Source organism: Lepisma saccharinum, chromosome 16 (genome assembly GCF_977018435.1).
Source record: "Lepisma saccharinum chromosome 16, izLepSacc3.1, whole genome shotgun sequence".
Taxonomy (NCBI): domain Eukaryota; kingdom Metazoa; phylum Arthropoda; class Insecta; order Zygentoma; family Lepismatidae; genus Lepisma; species Lepisma saccharinum.
The window spans coordinates 53,639,761-53,659,383 of NC_139244.1; the positions used below are offsets into that span (position 1 = coordinate 53,639,761).

At 37.5% G+C, this 19,623-nt stretch overlaps 1 protein-coding gene across 2 annotated transcripts in view; it reads left to right on the forward strand.

The window, feature by feature from the left end:
- The window catches only part of hgo (homogentisate 1,2-dioxygenase), a 206,567-nt gene that overhangs the window by 151,383 nt on the left and 35,561 nt on the right, over nucleotides 1-19,623 (forward strand). Inside the window, exons 9-10 of one of the 2 annotated variants that reach the window (XM_083138161.1) lie at nucleotides 3,011-3,111; nucleotides 4,275-4,430. In XM_083138161.1, coding sequence (XP_082994287.1) covers nucleotides 3,011-3,111; nucleotides 4,275-4,430 — 257 coding nt within the window. Of the gene's footprint in view, nucleotides 1-3,010; nucleotides 3,112-4,274; nucleotides 4,431-16,254; nucleotides 16,355-19,623 lie in introns of those variants that run through there. The other variant, XM_083138162.1, reaches the window with a different exon arrangement.

The following is a 19,623-nucleotide window of genomic DNA, read 5'->3' on the forward strand; positions in this document are numbered from 1 at the left end:
TGATAGATATGAACAAGAAACTGTATTAGCCTTATCTGCGGATGTTTGAAAAGTCCTGTAGTAAATTCACAAATTCGTCGTTCCGGTTCAATATGAGTAATATGCATTGGCTGTAAATAGTTTTAATTGTATCAAAAATGCAAAAAGTACACATTTTACTAACTACACGACTTTCCCAATGATCCCAAATGGCTAACTTGGATTGATATTCATGTGCATTAGCACTGGCCTCCGTGGTGAAGTGGTTAGCACATCCGGGAGTTCGAATCCCGGCATGGATGCTCTTTGTGAGTGTCCGTTCATCAGTTTCATCATACAATTCATCCTCAGGCGGAGCACAAAGCATGACGCCTTAGGTTGTAAGACACGTTTTTATTACGTTAAGAAAAGAAAGAACATCAAAATCATCTCACTTAGGATAATTCACCAACTGCAGAAAACACAATAGAATGTCTTCCGCCTGTTCTGCACATGTGTCGCAACAGGGTGAATAGCTATGCACTACTACAAAACATCGTCATTATTTCCCTAGTTTATAGCACCATACAGGAGAGATATCCTGCTACTCGATGTTATAAACTATTCCACATATGTTGGTTAGAGGCGTGCGCACGGGCGGGGGGGGGGGGTTGATTGCCCCCTAATCACGGACGTTCGCAGATTTTTCCACAAAGGGACAAGAAAGGTATTTTTTCATTGGGCATATTACCCCGATACTAGTACTGTCCTCTCAAAAAACACCACTTGAATTTGAAATTATCGCATTCCTGCGTCCCCATTACATAATAATTAATGTAAATTACTATGACTGAAATCTAATTATACTTGTGAAATATATACTTTTAGGTTGACCTTCGTTTTCAAGGTGTGGTCATCCTTGCCCCCCCTTCCAGACGTTCCATGCCCCTATATTATTATACTTTCACCTAGAAATTTAGTGGAGAGCAATAATGTCGATGTTATTAAACAATATTATACTCTAAAAGGAAATGGCGCAACCACAATGGGACAGGGGGGCATTGCTTATGCCTTTTTCCAACCTTGGACGGAAATCATTGAATTAAAAGAAAGCAAGACTAGCAGAATCTACTAGTAGCAGGACAAAAGGATACTCAAGACGGAATTAGTTTTCACGTCCATCTTCATTATTTCTTCCAGACGGTCAGGATCACTTGCAGGGGGTTACAGAGGGACAATTGTCCACTCGACTTTAAATTTTATACAAATAAAAATACATTTCTTAAAATTTTCTTTCTCGCTTCGCTCGGGGTACCTGCTTTTCTTGCAGTCTTGTCAACTTCCGAGCCGTAGCTAGGAAGTAGCGGGAGTTGGCACTGGGCGCCGAACAATCTGATTGAGAAAAATTGTAAAAAAGAATGCCATGCTGTCCTATGAATTTTTTTGCGCCCTATTAAATCAATACTGTTTTCAACTTTCAAAAATTTGGATCGAAAAATTTTCTTGCTCGCTTCGCTCGCAGTTTCTTTTCTCCAATACATTGTAAATTACCAGAAAGAAAGTAAGAACGAATAAGTCATTCATACAGTTGCTGCTATAACAGTTTGGTTTGGAGGAAAACGAGCGCTCACATTTCAGAGACAATCTATATAAATTTTGCTGTTGGTTTGTTAAGGGGCGGATGAATAGATTACGTAATGTATATATATATATATAATATACACACTCGCGCGCGCAAACACACACACATATATATATCACATCAATGCAAAAAACTAAAACAGTGAGATAAAATGAGGTTTTTCTTTGCCGATCTGACTTAAATTTCAAGGTTTTTGCTCCCCCCTTATCAGAGGGTCTGCGCACGCCTATGATGTTGGTACCTTCTTCTAATAATAAAAACAAGTTAAAATAACAGTAATATTAAATTAATAATATTAAAATATTAATTAATATTGTTATCACATGAATGGGAAAAGATGGCATAAGAATAGGAATATAACAGCACGTATTCATTATCTAGCTCATGAATAGTTAAGATCGCTTCAATTTGTATAAAAACAACTGACCTGGCAAGGTGATTGTGAAACAGATAAGGAATTGAATATTTATTGAATAACGAAAAAGGATGTTAGATCCATTTGACGAAAAGTAAAGCTCTTAATTTAATATTTAAGCATATTACTTAGGTAGTGGTGTGTATAAATCTTCTTTGATACAGTCATCCAAAGTTGTATGACCCCAATGTAATCCTTCCCTTACAATAAGTTTGACTTAAATACACCTATCTCGATTATACGACAGATGCTAAACAAAACAAGCATATTTACATAATTTAATTTTAGTAAGTCTCTCGTGGAAGATTCGGACTCCCTGGACACCCCGCCTCCCCTAAATAGTCCTTGGCTCTATTACATGTAAGTTGTATTGCGATGTTCGTCAATGTGTGTTTTTCTTCTTTCAGACACTCGGAACATGTGTTGTCCTGTCACAGAAACCCTCTCGGCTCGGAGTTATAAACGTTCGGGCTCAAAAGAAAGGTCTATTATGGTCAGAGCCTGACCTTCCCCGCGGGGGGGGGGGGGAGTAGCGGGGGGGGAACCTTGTCTTCTGTTTCTTTCGACACAGCAACCCTCCCACCAGTAAAGCCTCAAACGGTCTACCATGCAATTGATTTGCGTTCGAAGGGGGAAATGGAATCAATATTGGCAAGACTAGGAAGAAAATTTGACATCTGTCCGGTGCGTTTTTCGAGTGACGCTGATACGGGCTCTTAAGCTCTCATCAGCTGGGTACCTCGGGGAAACTCTGAAGGGTAAAATATATAGTCGGAGGGTGGTGATGAACCCATCACTGAATCGGGGCGTACCTTCATTGTAAGATGAACAAAGCGATAGCTTTACATTTTTATAAAATAATATATATTCTAACTGTTATCAAAACAACTGTTCAAATTATGTTTATGAAACATTGCCACAATTGTCATTCTATATGAATTTGGGATAGAAATTCACACGTTCCCTGTTATATACCTTAAATGTTTGCGTTTCAGTTCCCAACGAAGTAAAACTGCTCAAGAGGGAATATTTCAATCGCTGGTATGGGTTGAAGTCCTTTTATGCTGCTGTGACGCTTGCCAGGATGCCTATAGGGGTAAGTATGAGAACATGTATCGTGTATTTCGCTTAAGAAAGCTACCTGTACTGTCGTTAATAAATGTATCTGCAAACTTGCTTGCTGGTATTCAAATCATATCCCATAGGAAAATGGTGTCTTATCCTAAATAAATTAATGAACATTTTAAACTTAAAAATCAAAATGATCGTACATTACCTTTCAAATAACGTGAAATATTCGATATTAGAACGTAATTCTTCTTCTTCCTGTATTTCCGGGCACATACAATATTATTTCTGTGTAACACGAGAAACGAATAATACTATTGTATTGTTAGGTTTGCAAGTAGTTTAAGAATTTGATTTGATGTAATTTTTGTAATTTAGCGTAATTTGTTTAGATACTTTTGGCTAATCGCGGCAATCAGTGTGAGTGATGATATGACGGAATTGATGAGAGGAAATTCGCAAAGAACACCCATGCTTAGACCGAGATTCGAATTTGAGACAAGTGTACTACCCATTCCACCACTGATGTCGGACGTTTAGAAATTCTCTGACTTCGGTGTAGGTGTCCAGGGGTGTGTGTGAAGAATGTTTTCTTACACACTGAATAAGCTCCAAGGTCTTGTGGAGTCAGTTTGCAATTTACACGCTTGATGCATGCTGATCCTGTAACTATATATTGTCATGAACATCCGCAGGATTTTTTCCAGGTAGGGGCAAGCAAGGTAATTTTCTTCCAGGCTGGCAAAAGTGGCATATTTCCCCCCATAATAATGACGCTCCCTCAATAAACATTGCTTCAGTCTGAAATTATCCTGCTCCATCAAGGCACCGGTAATAATTAACATAAATTTCTGTGACTGAAATGAAATTATGTGTGAAATCTATAATTTGTAGGTGAACATTCATTTTTCAAGAGTAAGGGGGGGACGTGCCATCTCCTTGACCCCGAACGTCCCTGTATAGTGTCATATAAACCCAAATTTTAGAAAGGCTTTACTTGTGGTTGATGTAACAATAATTGCATTTTATTTGTAGAGTAAGAAATCTAATCCAGTGATTGGCATTGAATGTCCATTAAATTTAGAAATACTTAAAGAGTGTTTAATTTTCCTTATCATTTTTAAGTCTAAATATGCATTTCATTTCTTTTTAATATATATATTCAATTTATTTTATTTTTTGTTCTTTCAGACACTATTGAATCTCATATTCCTTAGCACCTGCTACTTGACAACCGACCAACCATGGGAAATAATAAGATTCCTGGAGTTCTCATTTTGTTCCATCCTGTTTTCTTTTGTGTCCGAAGGCATGGGCATGGCAGTAGCGTCTGCATGCAGTCCTACGGTAAGCATTAGTTTGCATTTTTATGAATTTGATTCTTGTGTTTTTCATCTTAAATTAAAATTCTCAGTAATGTTTTTTAAAAATTTTTCAAAATACATTTAAGTTATAGAAATCATCATTAACATTGAGATTGTTTCTCTAGGATCATGAAAAGTTAGTAACCCTGTTATTCAAATTTTAGGCAGTTTTCAATGACTGTTCTAATTCCATGATAATGTTCTATTTCTTTGAAAGAATCATTCCTCAAGAGACATTTTTGTGGCAAGAATCCATATCTATTTATCTTTGTCGTGTTTATCCAACTCAGTCTGCAATCTTTTCGGAATTGACCGATAGAGCATAATAACACATTACAAAATAATAGTGATAAACAATGTGTGGTAATGATTACTGGCGTACGCAGGATTTTTTTCGGGTGGGGCTACAATTGTACATGAAGATAGTGCATAGCTGCTCTCTAAGGGGGCATACACAATAAGATATTTCATATATGAAAAACTTTCCACTCTCAAAAATAGTAATCAGAGATCATTTTAAGTTACAGTTCTAAGTTTGCAGTTACTGCTCTGAAAAAGTTGATTTTCTTAAAATTTCGGAGGGGGCTGTAGCCCCTTCAGCCCCTCCTCTTCGTACGCCAGTGCCTAATGATAATGTTCATGTTAGTGCAGTAAAGTTTCTGGATCGAACAATTAAATTCAACAATAGAATAATAATGAACATTACCATAGATAAAGGGTTTATGCCAAGTATAGGGTTATGGTCAAGTTTGGTTGCATTTTGGAACATGATACTTTTTCTATGTTTTCTTCCTCATTCTTTAACAAACAAAATGATGCTCAATTACGTTTGTTCTCATACTGCACATTGTAGGATCTTGGAATGATTTAATTCTACTACTGAACTTATGTAAGATTGTTGAGTTGAGTTGGTGTTGTAAGTCCACTTTAGGCTAATCGGGACTGGATCTAGTTAAAAGTGGGATCCGAACCACTATGTGCCTCCGCCGGGTATCGAACCGCGACCCCTTGATTATCTACAAGCCGACGACGCTACCACTGCGCCATCGGGAGGCTACTTATGTAAGCCCTTTACCTATTATTAACAGATGTGTTGTGATTAGGTCCGTAAACTTAGCCCGCCACTTGTCTAGAAAAATAACCAAACTTTGTCCATCGTTAGTGCTACGTTAGTGCTGGTTTCTGCAGTAAACAGTTTCGTTAGTGCTGCTATGGTTCCAAAATTAGGGCATTTCGAAAATGGAGCGGGCTAACTTCACGTAGCCCGCCACTTATCTAGAAATCTCATGAAACTTTTCCCATCGTTAGTGCTAAGTTAGTGCTGTTTTCTGCGGTAAAGGGTTTCGTTAGTGTAATAGGAAAATAAAAAGATTGAAATTGATTGAAGAAGTATCGCTCATTATTGAAGGGTTAGGGTGTAAAACATAGTAAGTGACATTTTAGGCATTTAAGAGCCCATTAGGAAAAAAGGTTATTAAAAGCTAAACTGTAGATAAATTGTTTTCGTGTTGTGTTTACCAATTTCAGAAGGTTCCACTGAGTCCAATGAAAATTGTATGAAATGGCAATTTCACTCGAAAATTGAAGAATGGCACATTTTACTTGCTTACTCAAAAATAACCAAAATGTCACTTACCATGTTTTACAACCGAGCCCTTCAATTATAAAGAAAATTGGAAATTTTCAAAAATTCTCTGATAAGAAGTTGTTAAAAATACCATAGGAAAGATAATTGCAATGAATTATATCCAGCATTAATAGAGAATAAATATTCACTTTAAATAGAAAATGTAAAGTTAGGTAAAGAGATTACAGTATGTTGGTCATGAACCTGTATATTTATCAGAACCTAAAGGTACGTTTCCAGACATGTTCCATGTTGCTTTCATTGCTTTCAAATTTATTTCTGCTTCTCTTTATACTGTCTCGTCGTTTAGACAGTTCATTCTTAGAACTTATGAATACGTTTGCGACCGGGTGGTGAAATAATGGAGAAAGTAGACAAGAATTTTGTAGTTTTCAATTTAAATTTCCAATTTCGTAGGAAATGCTCTATCTTGAAAGTGATAAATTGATTTTGTGTGGTGTCAAGCATTCTTGTCTAGAAATTATACATATTCTCATAAATAGATAACAAATTCTCCTAATCGCATACATAACGTGGTACGTTGAATCAATTTCTCATTCATGTGTAATTTTATTGCGACTTCCATCCTATCCTGAAACAAATAGCCTTGCATCGTGCATTACGTCTATATTTTTACAATTACCTGGCTTGTCTGCCAAAAAGAACATAATATTATGTGAATTCACGGTGCATTTTAATGATTCCACAAGAAAGTAAATTTTCTTCGTACTGTACAAATAACGGACATTATTATTTGCGAAATACTGCGAGGTACAAAAAAATTCACGTAATGTATTAGCTTATATAATATAAATAAGATAATAATAACAAAATACAAATATAACATTAATGCAATAAATAAAATTACAGAAAATGATAAAATATTACAATTATTCTACGATATTTTGTTTCTTAAATATTAGAGTGAGGACTCTGGGTTCATTTTTTCTTTAGGAGAGTGCGGAGGGAGAAGAAAGACTTTTGTAGAATGACCTCTTGTAATGGTCTAATATATTTCCAAAAACCCGTTTCAGATTGAAAGGAGGATATATCATGTATCTGTCGACCTATGTAATAAGATATGTTGTAATTTTTTAAAACAAATCGCATTGCAAAATAGATGGACGAGTTGGATTGTTTTGAAGGATTACATGAGTTTCTTGCGTATTGATTGATTGATTTAGTTTATTTTACTTCGCGTTTTGTGCCTCTTGGCTAATTTGCGAAGATGGGGATGAGTGATGAAATGATGAAATTGATGAATGGACATTCACAAACAACCAAGCCCGACCGGGATTCGAACCCGGGACCCTTGGCGTCGCAGCGCGATGTGCTAACCACTCGGCCACAGGGTCGGGCGAGTTTCTTGCGTAACCCATTCAATTTGTCTTTACACTTGTGCCAAACCTTGGTGTTAATGGTATGTCATGATGCATGGAGTTAATTTTGTTCCACTTTTTTAAAAATCACACATATGTTGTTTTTTTTTCTTTCAGTCCGGAGCCATAATATTCCCAACCATTGGATTTCCAATTTTAGCGATCTCAATTCTCAACTTGGGGACCACCACCGACTTCTCAATGCTCACCGAATTTATATTGTCGCTAAGTTTCGTTCGATATGCTTTCGTGGCGCTTGTACTTTGCATGTACGGAGGGAGCAGGGGCATTCTGGAATGCTCAACTCTCTACTGCCACTTCAAGGAACCGACATTCCTGATAAAATTCTTAGGGATGAAGGGATGCAGGCTGTACATACAAGTGATAGGTTTGGTAGGATATCTCTTGCTCTTCAGATTCATCAGTTACATCATTCTGAGATGGAGAATCACTCCTGAATTTTCAAACCCTGTGTTCAACTATCTTCTACATAAAATTCGAAAGAGATGATGTTTGTATTAAACCCAAAGAAGTGTTCAATATTCTAATGGTGATGTGAACTTTTGTACAATGGACTGTGTGTATAATAATTGTGAGTCCTCTCTCGGTGTTTTTTTCTGATTGAGTGTGTATTTTTATAAGTATTAGTGAATGTGAGTTTGAGCTTACACGTGTACGTGAAATCTAATGATTAATGGAAATACACAAGATCCGTTTTGTTTATACATATTGTGATTTTTCTATCGGGTACACCAATGTCAAATGAAACTAGTTTGCCTTTTTTAATTTTGATAATGTCGTAATTAGTCTAATGCATGTATGTAATATTATTTTGTGCTTGTTTAATTACTTTTGTGCCTGTATGAAAAGTAATGTTGGTAACTAGTGCAATTATATTTTACTTGCAAGTTGTAATGTATTTAAAAGGTCAATGTAAGAAAGTTTAAAGAACAAAATGTGGAACAAATGTGAATATGTGGTGTTGTTGTTTAATACTGTAGAATTTCTAGCAGGTTCTGATAAATTAGAAAGTAGATAAATAGGAGACATATATTTATAGAAAACCATTTATAGTACTTAGCCAGTATTATTTATGTGCAATGCAATCAATATGAAACCATGACATAATAAGAGCTAGATACTATAAATAATTGAAAAATCTTACTTGTTTCATTTCGACCCCTTATGTGCAGTGGCGGCGAATAGGTTCCGAAACTGGGGGAGTCAAGGACAGTTTACTTTCCCTTGGTAGATAATGTTAAGCATAGTGCGGGGTGAAAAGTGGCAAAAGTGTGTGTGTGGGGGGGGGGGCAACTACCACCTCGCCTCCCCTAATCGCCGCCACTGCTTATGTGTATGCCTGTATGAATATATTAGATAAGGTTGTTGGACCAATATGTACGGAGGCCAGACACCATCACATATTTTTGGTGCAGAAGCTTAATTTTTTAGTAAATGAGAAACTATGAGTAGACCTGACCAGTGACGGGTGCTATTGATGCTGCAGCATTAGGCCAATTCCTGAAATAGGCCCAGACGAAAACAGACGAGACATTTTCTGAAAGCCGAACAGTTTTCTTTTGCTATATTAACCTGAAAATAAATCTTAAAATGAAATTTGGAGCTCCAATTTCGAACGCCTAGACACAGCGTTACTTGTTATACAGTTACTATTATTCTTCGCGCATCAGGCCTTATTTCGTTTTAATCCGGCCCTGGATCGAATATGATGTCGGACATATACGTACGGAGCCTGTCGCCAAAAGTTATATGTGATTTCGTGAAGTGTGAAAAAATTGGGGAACCTGATTACTCAGTCTGAAGCAACGTTATTACAAAACTTTTAAGAGAAATGTATTCTGCTTGTTTCTGTTGTTTCTGTCATGTTGCAACGCACATCGAAGGTACGAAAATAATGGAGTTGAAGTCGTGTATAATGTGTACCCGCGAATACACCATGGATGCTAATCAGAACCAGGCGTATCCATATTCTAGCGAATAACACTGATATATTTTTAAAAATACGGCTACCTTCTCAAATATGCATAAAAGCATTTTGAGTTATACCGGTAGGACATTAATTGAAAAACGAACATTCTGGAATTTTCACTTTGTGCAAATATATAGTAGCTACATCAAATGAGTACATATGGACTTCAAACCAACGTCACACGGATAGTGCGGTACGCACAATAAAAAAAGAAAAAAACATTTAATTATTTATGAAATTTCCAGTACAGCATAAGCCATTTTAAACCGGAAAGAAACAATCCTAAAACACTAGACTAAATAGTGTTAAACAAAGCGAAATAGTACAACGATTAAAGAGAGCACAGTTCCACAATAGCATTGGACACAAGTTTTAGAAGTTTGGTGATATTATTTGTCTTGGATTACTGTCATTAGCAGTATTTACCATACCCATTCACTGGATACAATCTTTCATATTTCCCTTGGAAAAACACGTCTGTAATATTTTCTACACGAACACATTCCACTATTGTTCCAAATCACTTTTGCTATACTTAAATTATTCTAAAAATGATAATATATATATATATCCCTCTCAGGGTTCACATTCAAAGATTCCAAACACAATGGAAGTGGAACTGTGCAGTCCGTAACTCTTTTAATAATGTCTCTCTTGCCTTCATATACCTCACACACTCTATTAAGATTTTGTACAATTTTAATCTTTAAGATTGTGATAAAAAACGAATAAGAACTGTTGTTGCTTTGAAATGTTGCTAAAATGATTCGGTAGCCTGGTAGTTATTTCCATCAAGTTAATAATATACCTTTATTCTAATAACTTCGAAATGTCGTGTAGATTTGCGATTGACAAAGAGAGTAGAAACGCCTTAAAAATTGTAAGAAATTGGAAAATATGTTGTTTATGTTTAATGGACAAAAAACAACGTAAAAGCTGTTACGTCTAAAATAAATGAATGAATATGTCGTTTAAATTAAATAATAACCTATGAGTCTATGTAATAGTTTAATATGTAAGTAAGTTTTTTGATAAATGTGGAAAGCATTTTACCAAATTTGATTTAGAAAAGCGAGGAAGAAAGATAAGAGAAATTTAAAAGAAAAATGGGCAGATAGAGAGAGAAAGAGAGAGAAGGAAGAGGAATAGACGACGATCGATAGGGAGAAATAATAAAGAAGAAACTGACAGAGAAAGGGAAAGAAAACCAACAAGTTACAAATAGAAGAGAAGGCGGAAGAAGAAGCAGCATTTGTCGTTATTCCAAGGAGTCAAGCGAACACATTAAACCACGTTGAAGAGTACCGGAACCTTTATTCCCAGAAGAAAAAGCACTGATATATATTTCTACTTGCATTTGTTTCTTTTAGGTAATTACGGTGTGAGGGGGGGGGGGGGGGGGCAGGGGGCGAAACCCCTTCGCCAACCAGTCTTTCCACCTTCCAGGTCCTAGGAAAAGAGAAAGATAATTCATATAAAGGTTCATTTATACAAAATATGCATTTCTGTACATTATTTAGCAGTAGCGTAACTCACACGTTCTGTGCCCCCGCAACTTTTAGTTGTGTGCCCTACTTGTTTTTTTTTCCTTTTAAAAGAAAAAAGCTTTCCTTTCCTTTCTACATTATTATTAGACATACAAAATGAAAATACATACTTGTAATTTGAATGAATGTAAAAACTGGTACGAAAGGTTAAGTCTACAGGCAAACTGTAGAAAAATATACATTCTACAAAAATTACGATGTTGTTAATTGCCAATTACCAGTCCTCTGCGTTTCTTTGATGGAAGCAAATTCCTTTGCTAGTTTGGTAAAGTCCAGTTTTCGAGCCCGATTGCTATCGATACTAGAAAAACGCCAGTCCACTCAATCTCACACTTGTCATTGTGCTCTTCAAATAATTTTTGATCAATTTTAGCTTCGAAAACGAACTCTCAGTTAATGAAGACGTCACAGGTATCGACAAATACAGCATATATAAGCAGCGCATACGTCAGGAATGCTACAAGCCAGAATTTTGTTCCCTATCAACAGGAATTCTGAAACCTCGCTGATGTTTGAAATGTTTTTATTATTTTTATTATTATTATTTCAGTTTTTACACTACATTCCGAAAACAAACAATGTCTGTAGATACAGTGCAATATACATTTTCTTCATATTTCTCCCAGAAAACTCCACTAACTGTCTGTCTGTTCCGTTAGGGCGGCAGGGCTTGATTGATTGAATTGTTGTTTTAAGTCCATTTTATGCACAGAAAGGCTAATCAGGACTGGACCTACAGCTTAAAGTAGGATCCGAACCACTATGTTCCTCCACCGGTTATCGAACCCGGGATCCCTTGATGGCGAGGACGTTACCACTGCGCCATCGGGGAGGCTCCGTAGGGCTTGAAAGAGTGAAGCTTTCTTTTAGTTGTTTCATTCTTTGAAATCTATTGTTTACTTGATTTGCTAGAATATCTGAACACGGTAGAACAACGCATTTCTCGCGTGTCGTCTACCCATCGGTGACGTAATCAATGACTTGAACTATTCAGCTAATGAAGGTTTTCTTCCAATCTGGTAATTCACTAATTTTCTAGTGTTTAACATCTTCTGTTTGAAGTTGTAAGGACATAGAAATAAAATAATTGTATGTTTGGTTGAAAATATATTTTAACGCCGAAAGGAAAACGTTTGTTTACTATCGGTCTTTCATAATTTATCATTCGTACTGCGCCCCCGAAGCCGGTGCGCCGCCCCGCCCCCCGCACTGCGGGGGTTGCGAAGGTGCTATTTACGCCACTGTATTTAGGTGTAGCTATATGAAATGCGATTGAAAATATTATCGTCCACTCTATTCCGCCATTACATATATTAATTTTCTGGAGCCATCATTATGGAAAGATTACTATCATGCTTTTTTTTGTATATTCCATTGACAAAAGGAGAAAGCAATGAATATATTGACCATCCAAGCACACTGTTAGTACCTATTATTTCTTTTTACTTCACGAAATTGTATGTGAATATGCAGGGGGGATTTGCCACTTGGCTATCCTAGGCCATAGCATAGGGGTCACAAGTCCAGGGAAGCCGCACCAAAGAGACGCAGAAGGGACAGAAGTGACAAGGAGAGCAAAATGAAGCAACATGTCTAGTCCTTTTACTTGCTTATTTCATTAAATAAGGTAGAAGAGAGGAGTTTCTAGCATTTAAATAACTTCTTACACCATAACCCTACTTTCAGTACTGTGTTTCTCGAAGAAACAAATCGTTCTGAATGAAACCAATTAAGAATCAAGTGTAGGGAGTTTGGAGGTTAAAATCAACATCCTTGCTCCCTCACAGCGAATGCCGATGTCCTAAAAGAAATTGACTTCCAACCCCTCATTCATCAGTTTGCTACCATAAAGTCAGAAGGAAAGAGTTTTAGGTGAGTGTTTTCTTATTAAATTTAAAATGAATATTTTTTTATCAGATGTACCGATATTTTAAAGTTTACAAGTGTTATCACTACCGTACGTAAAATTTACGTATGCTACGCGCTCAATTCCCTCCCCTATCTCCCACATCGCACACACCTACCCCTCCACCTATGGTATTCCTCGAGCATTCTGTCAGGTGCGTGGCAGCACTGTGGTAAGGAGGGCGGAAGCAGTGAACGTCTTTAGTTTGTGCGTTATGTGAGACTCTGTACGTCAATAATACGTAGCGATAGTAACAGAAGAAAAATCTTACACGTAATTTTGACGTGCATGTAGTAATAACGCCATTTGTGTTCACGTAAGATTTGCGTGAATTTTTCTATAATATCTCATTTTTCTATAATATGATCAACATCGAAGCTATCAATGGATACATTATTCACACTCACAACTTCTACAAAAATCAGGGCAACTCAGAAAAGAGACCATTCTCACGAATTCAGTTCATGCTTCACCTCCATGAGAACTTGACCAAGATCTGGCAGGAGCAAAGGCTAATAAATCCGGGACTGTCACAGGAGTTCAGAATGTTAATTTTGAAGGTACTGGGGAAGGGACAGACCAGTACAGTAGCAGCCACGTCACAAGGGAACCGAAAGTGTTGCAGTTTCTGCAACTACAAGAAAAGGAGGATGACAACTACGTACTGCTCCTGTGGGAAGCCAATTTGTGGAACACTACCGTACGTAAAATTTACGTATGCTTTGCGCTCAAATCCCTCCCCTACCTCCCACCTCGCAACCACTCACCCCTCTGCCTAGCAGTGCCTCAAGTTGTCTGTCAGACATAAGGCAGCACTGTGGTAAGGAGGGTGCAAGCGCTGATCGTCTTGATTTCGTTTGTTATGTTGTGCACTGTACGTCAAATTTACGTAGCTGTGTAAAACGAGAAGTATCTTCCACGTAATTTTGACATTTGTAAATTCGATTTGGATACTTAGATTTTGAAAACAAAAGTTTAGAAGCATACACTATTTTCTTGTAAGACTTTAAAATTACATTTGTTCCTCATTTACAGCGTTATGAATATTATTATTGTTTGCTTTTCATTGTTCGAACTTTTCGCCTTCATTCTTAATATACAATACGAACGGGCTTGTCAAGCAAGACCTTCTCTTAAAATATTCTATGTTTAATAAAACCATGCTTATACATTTTAAAATGAAGAATAACATTCCAATATAAGGAAAAATAAACAAAATAATGTTCACAATGAATAGAAATTTGTTTTCATGATGTAGAGGTTGTTTTAAAAATAGATTCCTTCATGTACGTGAAATTTACGTAGCGGTAGTTACACTGTAATATTGGAACACGGTAGTGTTCTAGGGTTAATACAGAGCATGCAATTAGTGAAATTGAAATACTATGATTACAAAACTGTTAATAATAATAATAATAATAATAATAATAATAATAATAATAACGTCAGGACCCAAAACAAAGTACAGCCCCCCTCCTGCGGACAAAAAGGCAGGACAATGGAGGAAATTGATATATTATCAAGCAGACATTTCACAGTTCTTTATCTCCCGTCAAATTTCATTACAGCTGTAGTGCGTTAGGAGATATCCCAGCACTAAATGTATCAGCTGACTTTCAAATGTTTATTCCCGATGAACAGACAGATGAACTAATTATAATTATTTATGCCATGCTAAACTAAAATATGTGCACATGCTTGTTTTTACGCGACGAAGGGTATTGGGAAAAAAATGAATTCGAAATTGCCGCACGTGAATTGAATTGTTGAGGCCAAATTTTGTCTTAGAGAAAATACCAGGTGGCGCAAAAGTCAGTTTACCATACACAAATTCAAGTTTATACACAAAATTCAAGTATACATACAAAATACAAGTAGATACACAAAATTCCCGTTTCAGTGGTTTTGTTCAAAGTGTTCTCCATTGTTTGCAATACATTGTGTGCAACGATCAACAACAGAAATGCAAATACGATGCAGTAAACTTTTATCATTGTTGATTACATGAAACGCATTGATATAATCGAGTCTTTCAGTGCATCCAAATCTGCGGGTGATGATGAGTGTACCATATCCTTAACAATTCCCCACAAAGCAAAATCGCATGGCGTCAAATCACAAGAATGCGCAGGCCAATCAACAAACAACCATACTACAACAAGCCAGAGACTCAACTGTCGACAATACATAAAAATTTTTACTTAGCACAAGAAGCACATACACTATCATAATACTATTATCAATGTGCGTTTTGGGTAAACTGATTTTTGCGCCACCCAATATATATCCCGTTTCTTCTGGGTCTAGAGCAGTCGAGAAATTGTAAAAGTGGTTGATTCTAGCTGCACAAGAAGTGTCTAAAATTCCAGAAGTGCATAAACATTCACTTGAGGGGGAAATAGAGTGTAGACTTTGAGATTGCATTTTGATAATTTCACATCCAGAAATTTTCCCGACTTAGTCAGGAATTGGCGAGTTTCTTTCAGTTTTGAACTTCATGATTACAAAGATTCCCTTCTCAATCCCGTCCCCACAACCCTAGTTAAGGCAGTCGTCATGATTCTACTAATGTCTCTTGTAAATATGTTCTGTCGTTGTTTTGTTGGACATGGCAGTTCATTGCTGTAACTTACAGCCTGTAAATTACAGAAAACAACATTATTTGCAATAAAATGTTGCTATATTTTCACACTTAGAATTACATAAGTTTCTTTCCAGATATATTAGGCGGGCAGGGTGCCCAAATGACCCTTCTCTGCGGGTGCCCTTCTCTGACATAACAATAGTTGACACGAACGGACAGACATAAATACACGACCGTTTCATGATTGATTCATTTGGTTCATTTTTCTTTACCCTCCTGCCACCTTTGATAATCGCGAATGAGGATAAGTGACGATGTGATGAAATTAATGACTGGACGCTCGCAAGAAACAGCCATACCCACGTTGGGATTCGAACCTGGGACCCCTTTCGTCTTAGCGAACTGTGATAACCCCCTTTTTTAATTAAAAAAAACCCTCCTAATCGGCAATGTTTACAACCTCAACATCATATCATTTTACCTTTTCATTCTGCACGTAAGGACAGTCACAAACATCCATGCCTTACCAGAGATCCGAACATGTTTTTCAATGTAAAACGAAAGTGAAAGATCAAGAAAGAAAGGAATATAACAAACATGTAAAGTAAAGCAACTTTTAAACGCGAGACACCTTATCTCCCTAGGCAAATAACAAGAGAAACCTCTTCTACGTTGTTTTCTGTCTCCTCCAATCTGCGCTTGAACTTGCGTCCGAAACCAGTTGCCGACCACGTATTTACCCGACCTTTGAGACGGAGAAAACGAAGCTCTCGTGACGACATCAGTCGGCGCGCATTCCTTGCAGGAACTGGAACACGCTTCTTCTCCAGTCCCAAAAACACCTGAGGGAAGGTTGAAGATGGACGACTTGAAGGTAGGGTTCGCTCTGTTGCTTGCCATTCAAGTGTTGCGTCACGATTGTCGCAACTCGATTCCGGAGGCCTATTTTTAATGTTGTTTCTTGTGTAGAAAGTGCCTAGTTTGGGAAAGACCGTGGTTGGTACTAAATTGCGTTATACACACGGCCTGGATTTGTCCGTGTTGGAGTGGTCAGCAGAGGTCCCTGCTTGGAATCCTGGTCATTAGAATGCTGCATGGGACCACTTTCGCTTGTTCGTACCCGTTCGAATCTCCTACACTCGAGCGTCGTACCACAGTCGTAGTCAAATGATTGGCAACGTCCCGTATTTCAGAGCCCAATAAGCAGAATTGTCAGCTTAAAACCCGTGAAGAAAAACTACCCTATGCAATTACAATTCTAAGTAATAAGTCCGTATATTATTATATAAGACCAAAATATATGAACGTTTACAATATCTACAGACAGAAAATGGAAACCCTGGATACGTATACTGACAGACCTGCCAAAACATATCCCTCTATATTATAAATATAATTTAAAGCCGCGGTAGCTCAGTCGATCGAGGCCTGGGTTCGATCCCCACCCTGGGCAAAAATTTTAGTCGCCCCCGCACATCGCGGTAACGCCCGGCTTCGAATCCCGGATCGAACGTGGATGTTTGTGATTGTCTGTCCTGAAAGTCCTGAAATAGAGATTTGAGTGCAATGATAAGAGTAAATGAAGTGTGATGGGAAAAACTTCCGCTTAGGGGTTTTCCTTTTAAAAAAAAAGTCGTTAGGGCGTCTGACTACCATGCGGGAGACCCGGGTTCGATCACCGGCTGGAGAGAACCGAGATTTTTTCCACCTGTTCAAGCGGCTCCGGCGCCCACCCAGCGTCGTATAAAGTGGGTACCTGGAGGAAACTCTGGGGAGGGGGGGGGGTAAAGGCCGCTAGGGGCGTGGTGCTGATCATATCATCCCCACCTTCGGCCGTGATCAAGAAACTTTGGGGCCCTAACCACACACCCCCTATACGTCTTCATGGCGTGGTGCACTTTACCTTTTTTTTACCTTTTTTTTACCTCTATATTATTTTTCACTTGCCGAAAAGGATAATCACATTCTACGAAATAATAAAATGCAATTATGACATTCAATTCAACGTCATTTTAATGTGACAATCATTATAGAAACATTATGTAAAATGTCCGCCAAGGAAGTTTCAGCCCATAATCATCTACTTCATTTTCATACATTAATTGGTAAGATAAACTAAACTAAATTTTAACATCGAGATGATGACTATGTTCACTTAAGTTTCAATTTCACTTCACGATCGACAGACAAATTATGGTTATGCATGTATTACTGGGCTTCGAGTGTAGGCTATACCCCTCGTTTTGCCTGTTTCAAGCATTATTCGCTCGAGAGAAGAATCTCTCAATTCCTTGCACTATCTAGCGTCGTCCATGCAAAGTATCGGGGGCTCGAGCGAAAACCCTCACTGCAATACTCTACTGGCGAGGCATGGATCTTTGTACAGTCAAGAGTAGCAGAGGAACATTTTTGATTTGATTGGTTTGTTTTGTTACTTCGCTCTCCTACCACTGTTGCTAAATCGCGAAGATGAGGATGAACGACGCAACATGATCTCCACATAGGATTATATGAAACGTGACTGCAGATGCCAGAACATCTTTGTACAGTCCAGGGTATGCTGCTTGGAAGGGAGGTTGACACTTCTGTACTCGGACATTCCTTATACAGCTGGTGTACCTCGTGGAAGAGACTTTGGCATTTGGGTTCTTATGAGAGAGTCACCCCTTTTATCCCGCGAAATAATGTAATGCGATTAACGTTAACTCGAGGTACTTACATAACAAGAGTAATAGTAACGTTACTTCGTTACTATGCGTTGTTTACGTTGTCTGATGCCCAGGGCAGGACTCGAATCCGGAAACTTAACAGTTCAGTCTCCGAACAGACATTCACCAATTTTGTCTAATCAATTGCGGAATCATCCTAAGTGACAAAAGTGACAAATGAAAATGCTTAATATATAGAAATACAAAATATACCAAGACGAAAGCCCCTTACGTTTAGGCAACCTGGTAGTAGGGAAGTGTTAGAACGGGTTGTCTCACAAGTCAGGATATGCCCGCTTTAATAAAGACTGTAATTAAGTAATAACTGAATACAAAGGCAACGGTATCGAATTGATATATTGTCGTTCTAAGTTCACTTTATGCACAGAAAGGCTAATCGGGACCAAACCACTACGGCATGAGCCTCCAGCTGGTATCGAACCCGGGACCCCTTGGCAATGGTATCGAGTTTCTGTTAGAAGTAATGTAACAGCAACGTTAACACGTTACTTATAGAAGCAAGGTAAGGGTATCGGTAACGTGTTATTTTTGGAAGCAAAGTAACCGTAATGTGTTACTTTTAGGAGCAAAATAACAGTAACGACTTATTTTTGGAAGCAAAGTAACCGTAATGTGTTACTTTTAGGAGCAAAATAACAGTAACGACTTATTTTTGGAAGCAAAGTAACCGTAATGTGTTACTTTTAGGAGCAAAATAACAGTAACGACTTATTTTTGGAAGCAAAGTAACCGTAATGTGTTACTTTTAGGAGCAAAATAACAGTAACGACTTATTTTTGGAAGCAAAGTAACCGTAATGTGTTACTTTTAGGAGCAAAATAACAGTAACGACTTATTTTTGGAAGCAAAGTAACCGTAATGTGTTACTTTTAGGAGCAAAATAAGAGTAACGACTTATTTTTGGAAGCAAAGTAACCGTAATGTGTTACTTTTAGGAGCAAAATAACAGTAACGACTTATTTTTGGAAGCAAAGTAACCGTAATGTGTTACTTTTAGGAGCAAAATAACAGTAACGACTTATTTTTGGAAGCAAAGTAACCGTAATGTGTTACTTTTAGGAGCAAAATAACAGTAACGACTTATTTTTGGAAGCAAAGTAACCGTAATGTGTTACTTTTAGGAGCAAAATAACAGTAACGACTTATTTTCGGAAGCAAAGTGACGGTACCTAGTTACTTTCAGATGTCAAGTAACTGTAACAGCAATATTTTACTTTTAGAAGCAAAATTACGGTAAAGAGTTACTCTTAGGCTCAAATTAACGGCATACGCAGCGCCTTACTTTTAGAACTAAAGTGACTGCAACGGTAACGCTTTACTTTTGATAGTCACTTGCACAACTCTATGAGAAGAGAAATGTTTAATACCTTTTAACCTGAATTAAATATAATATATTTAGGGAACTCTTTTTTTA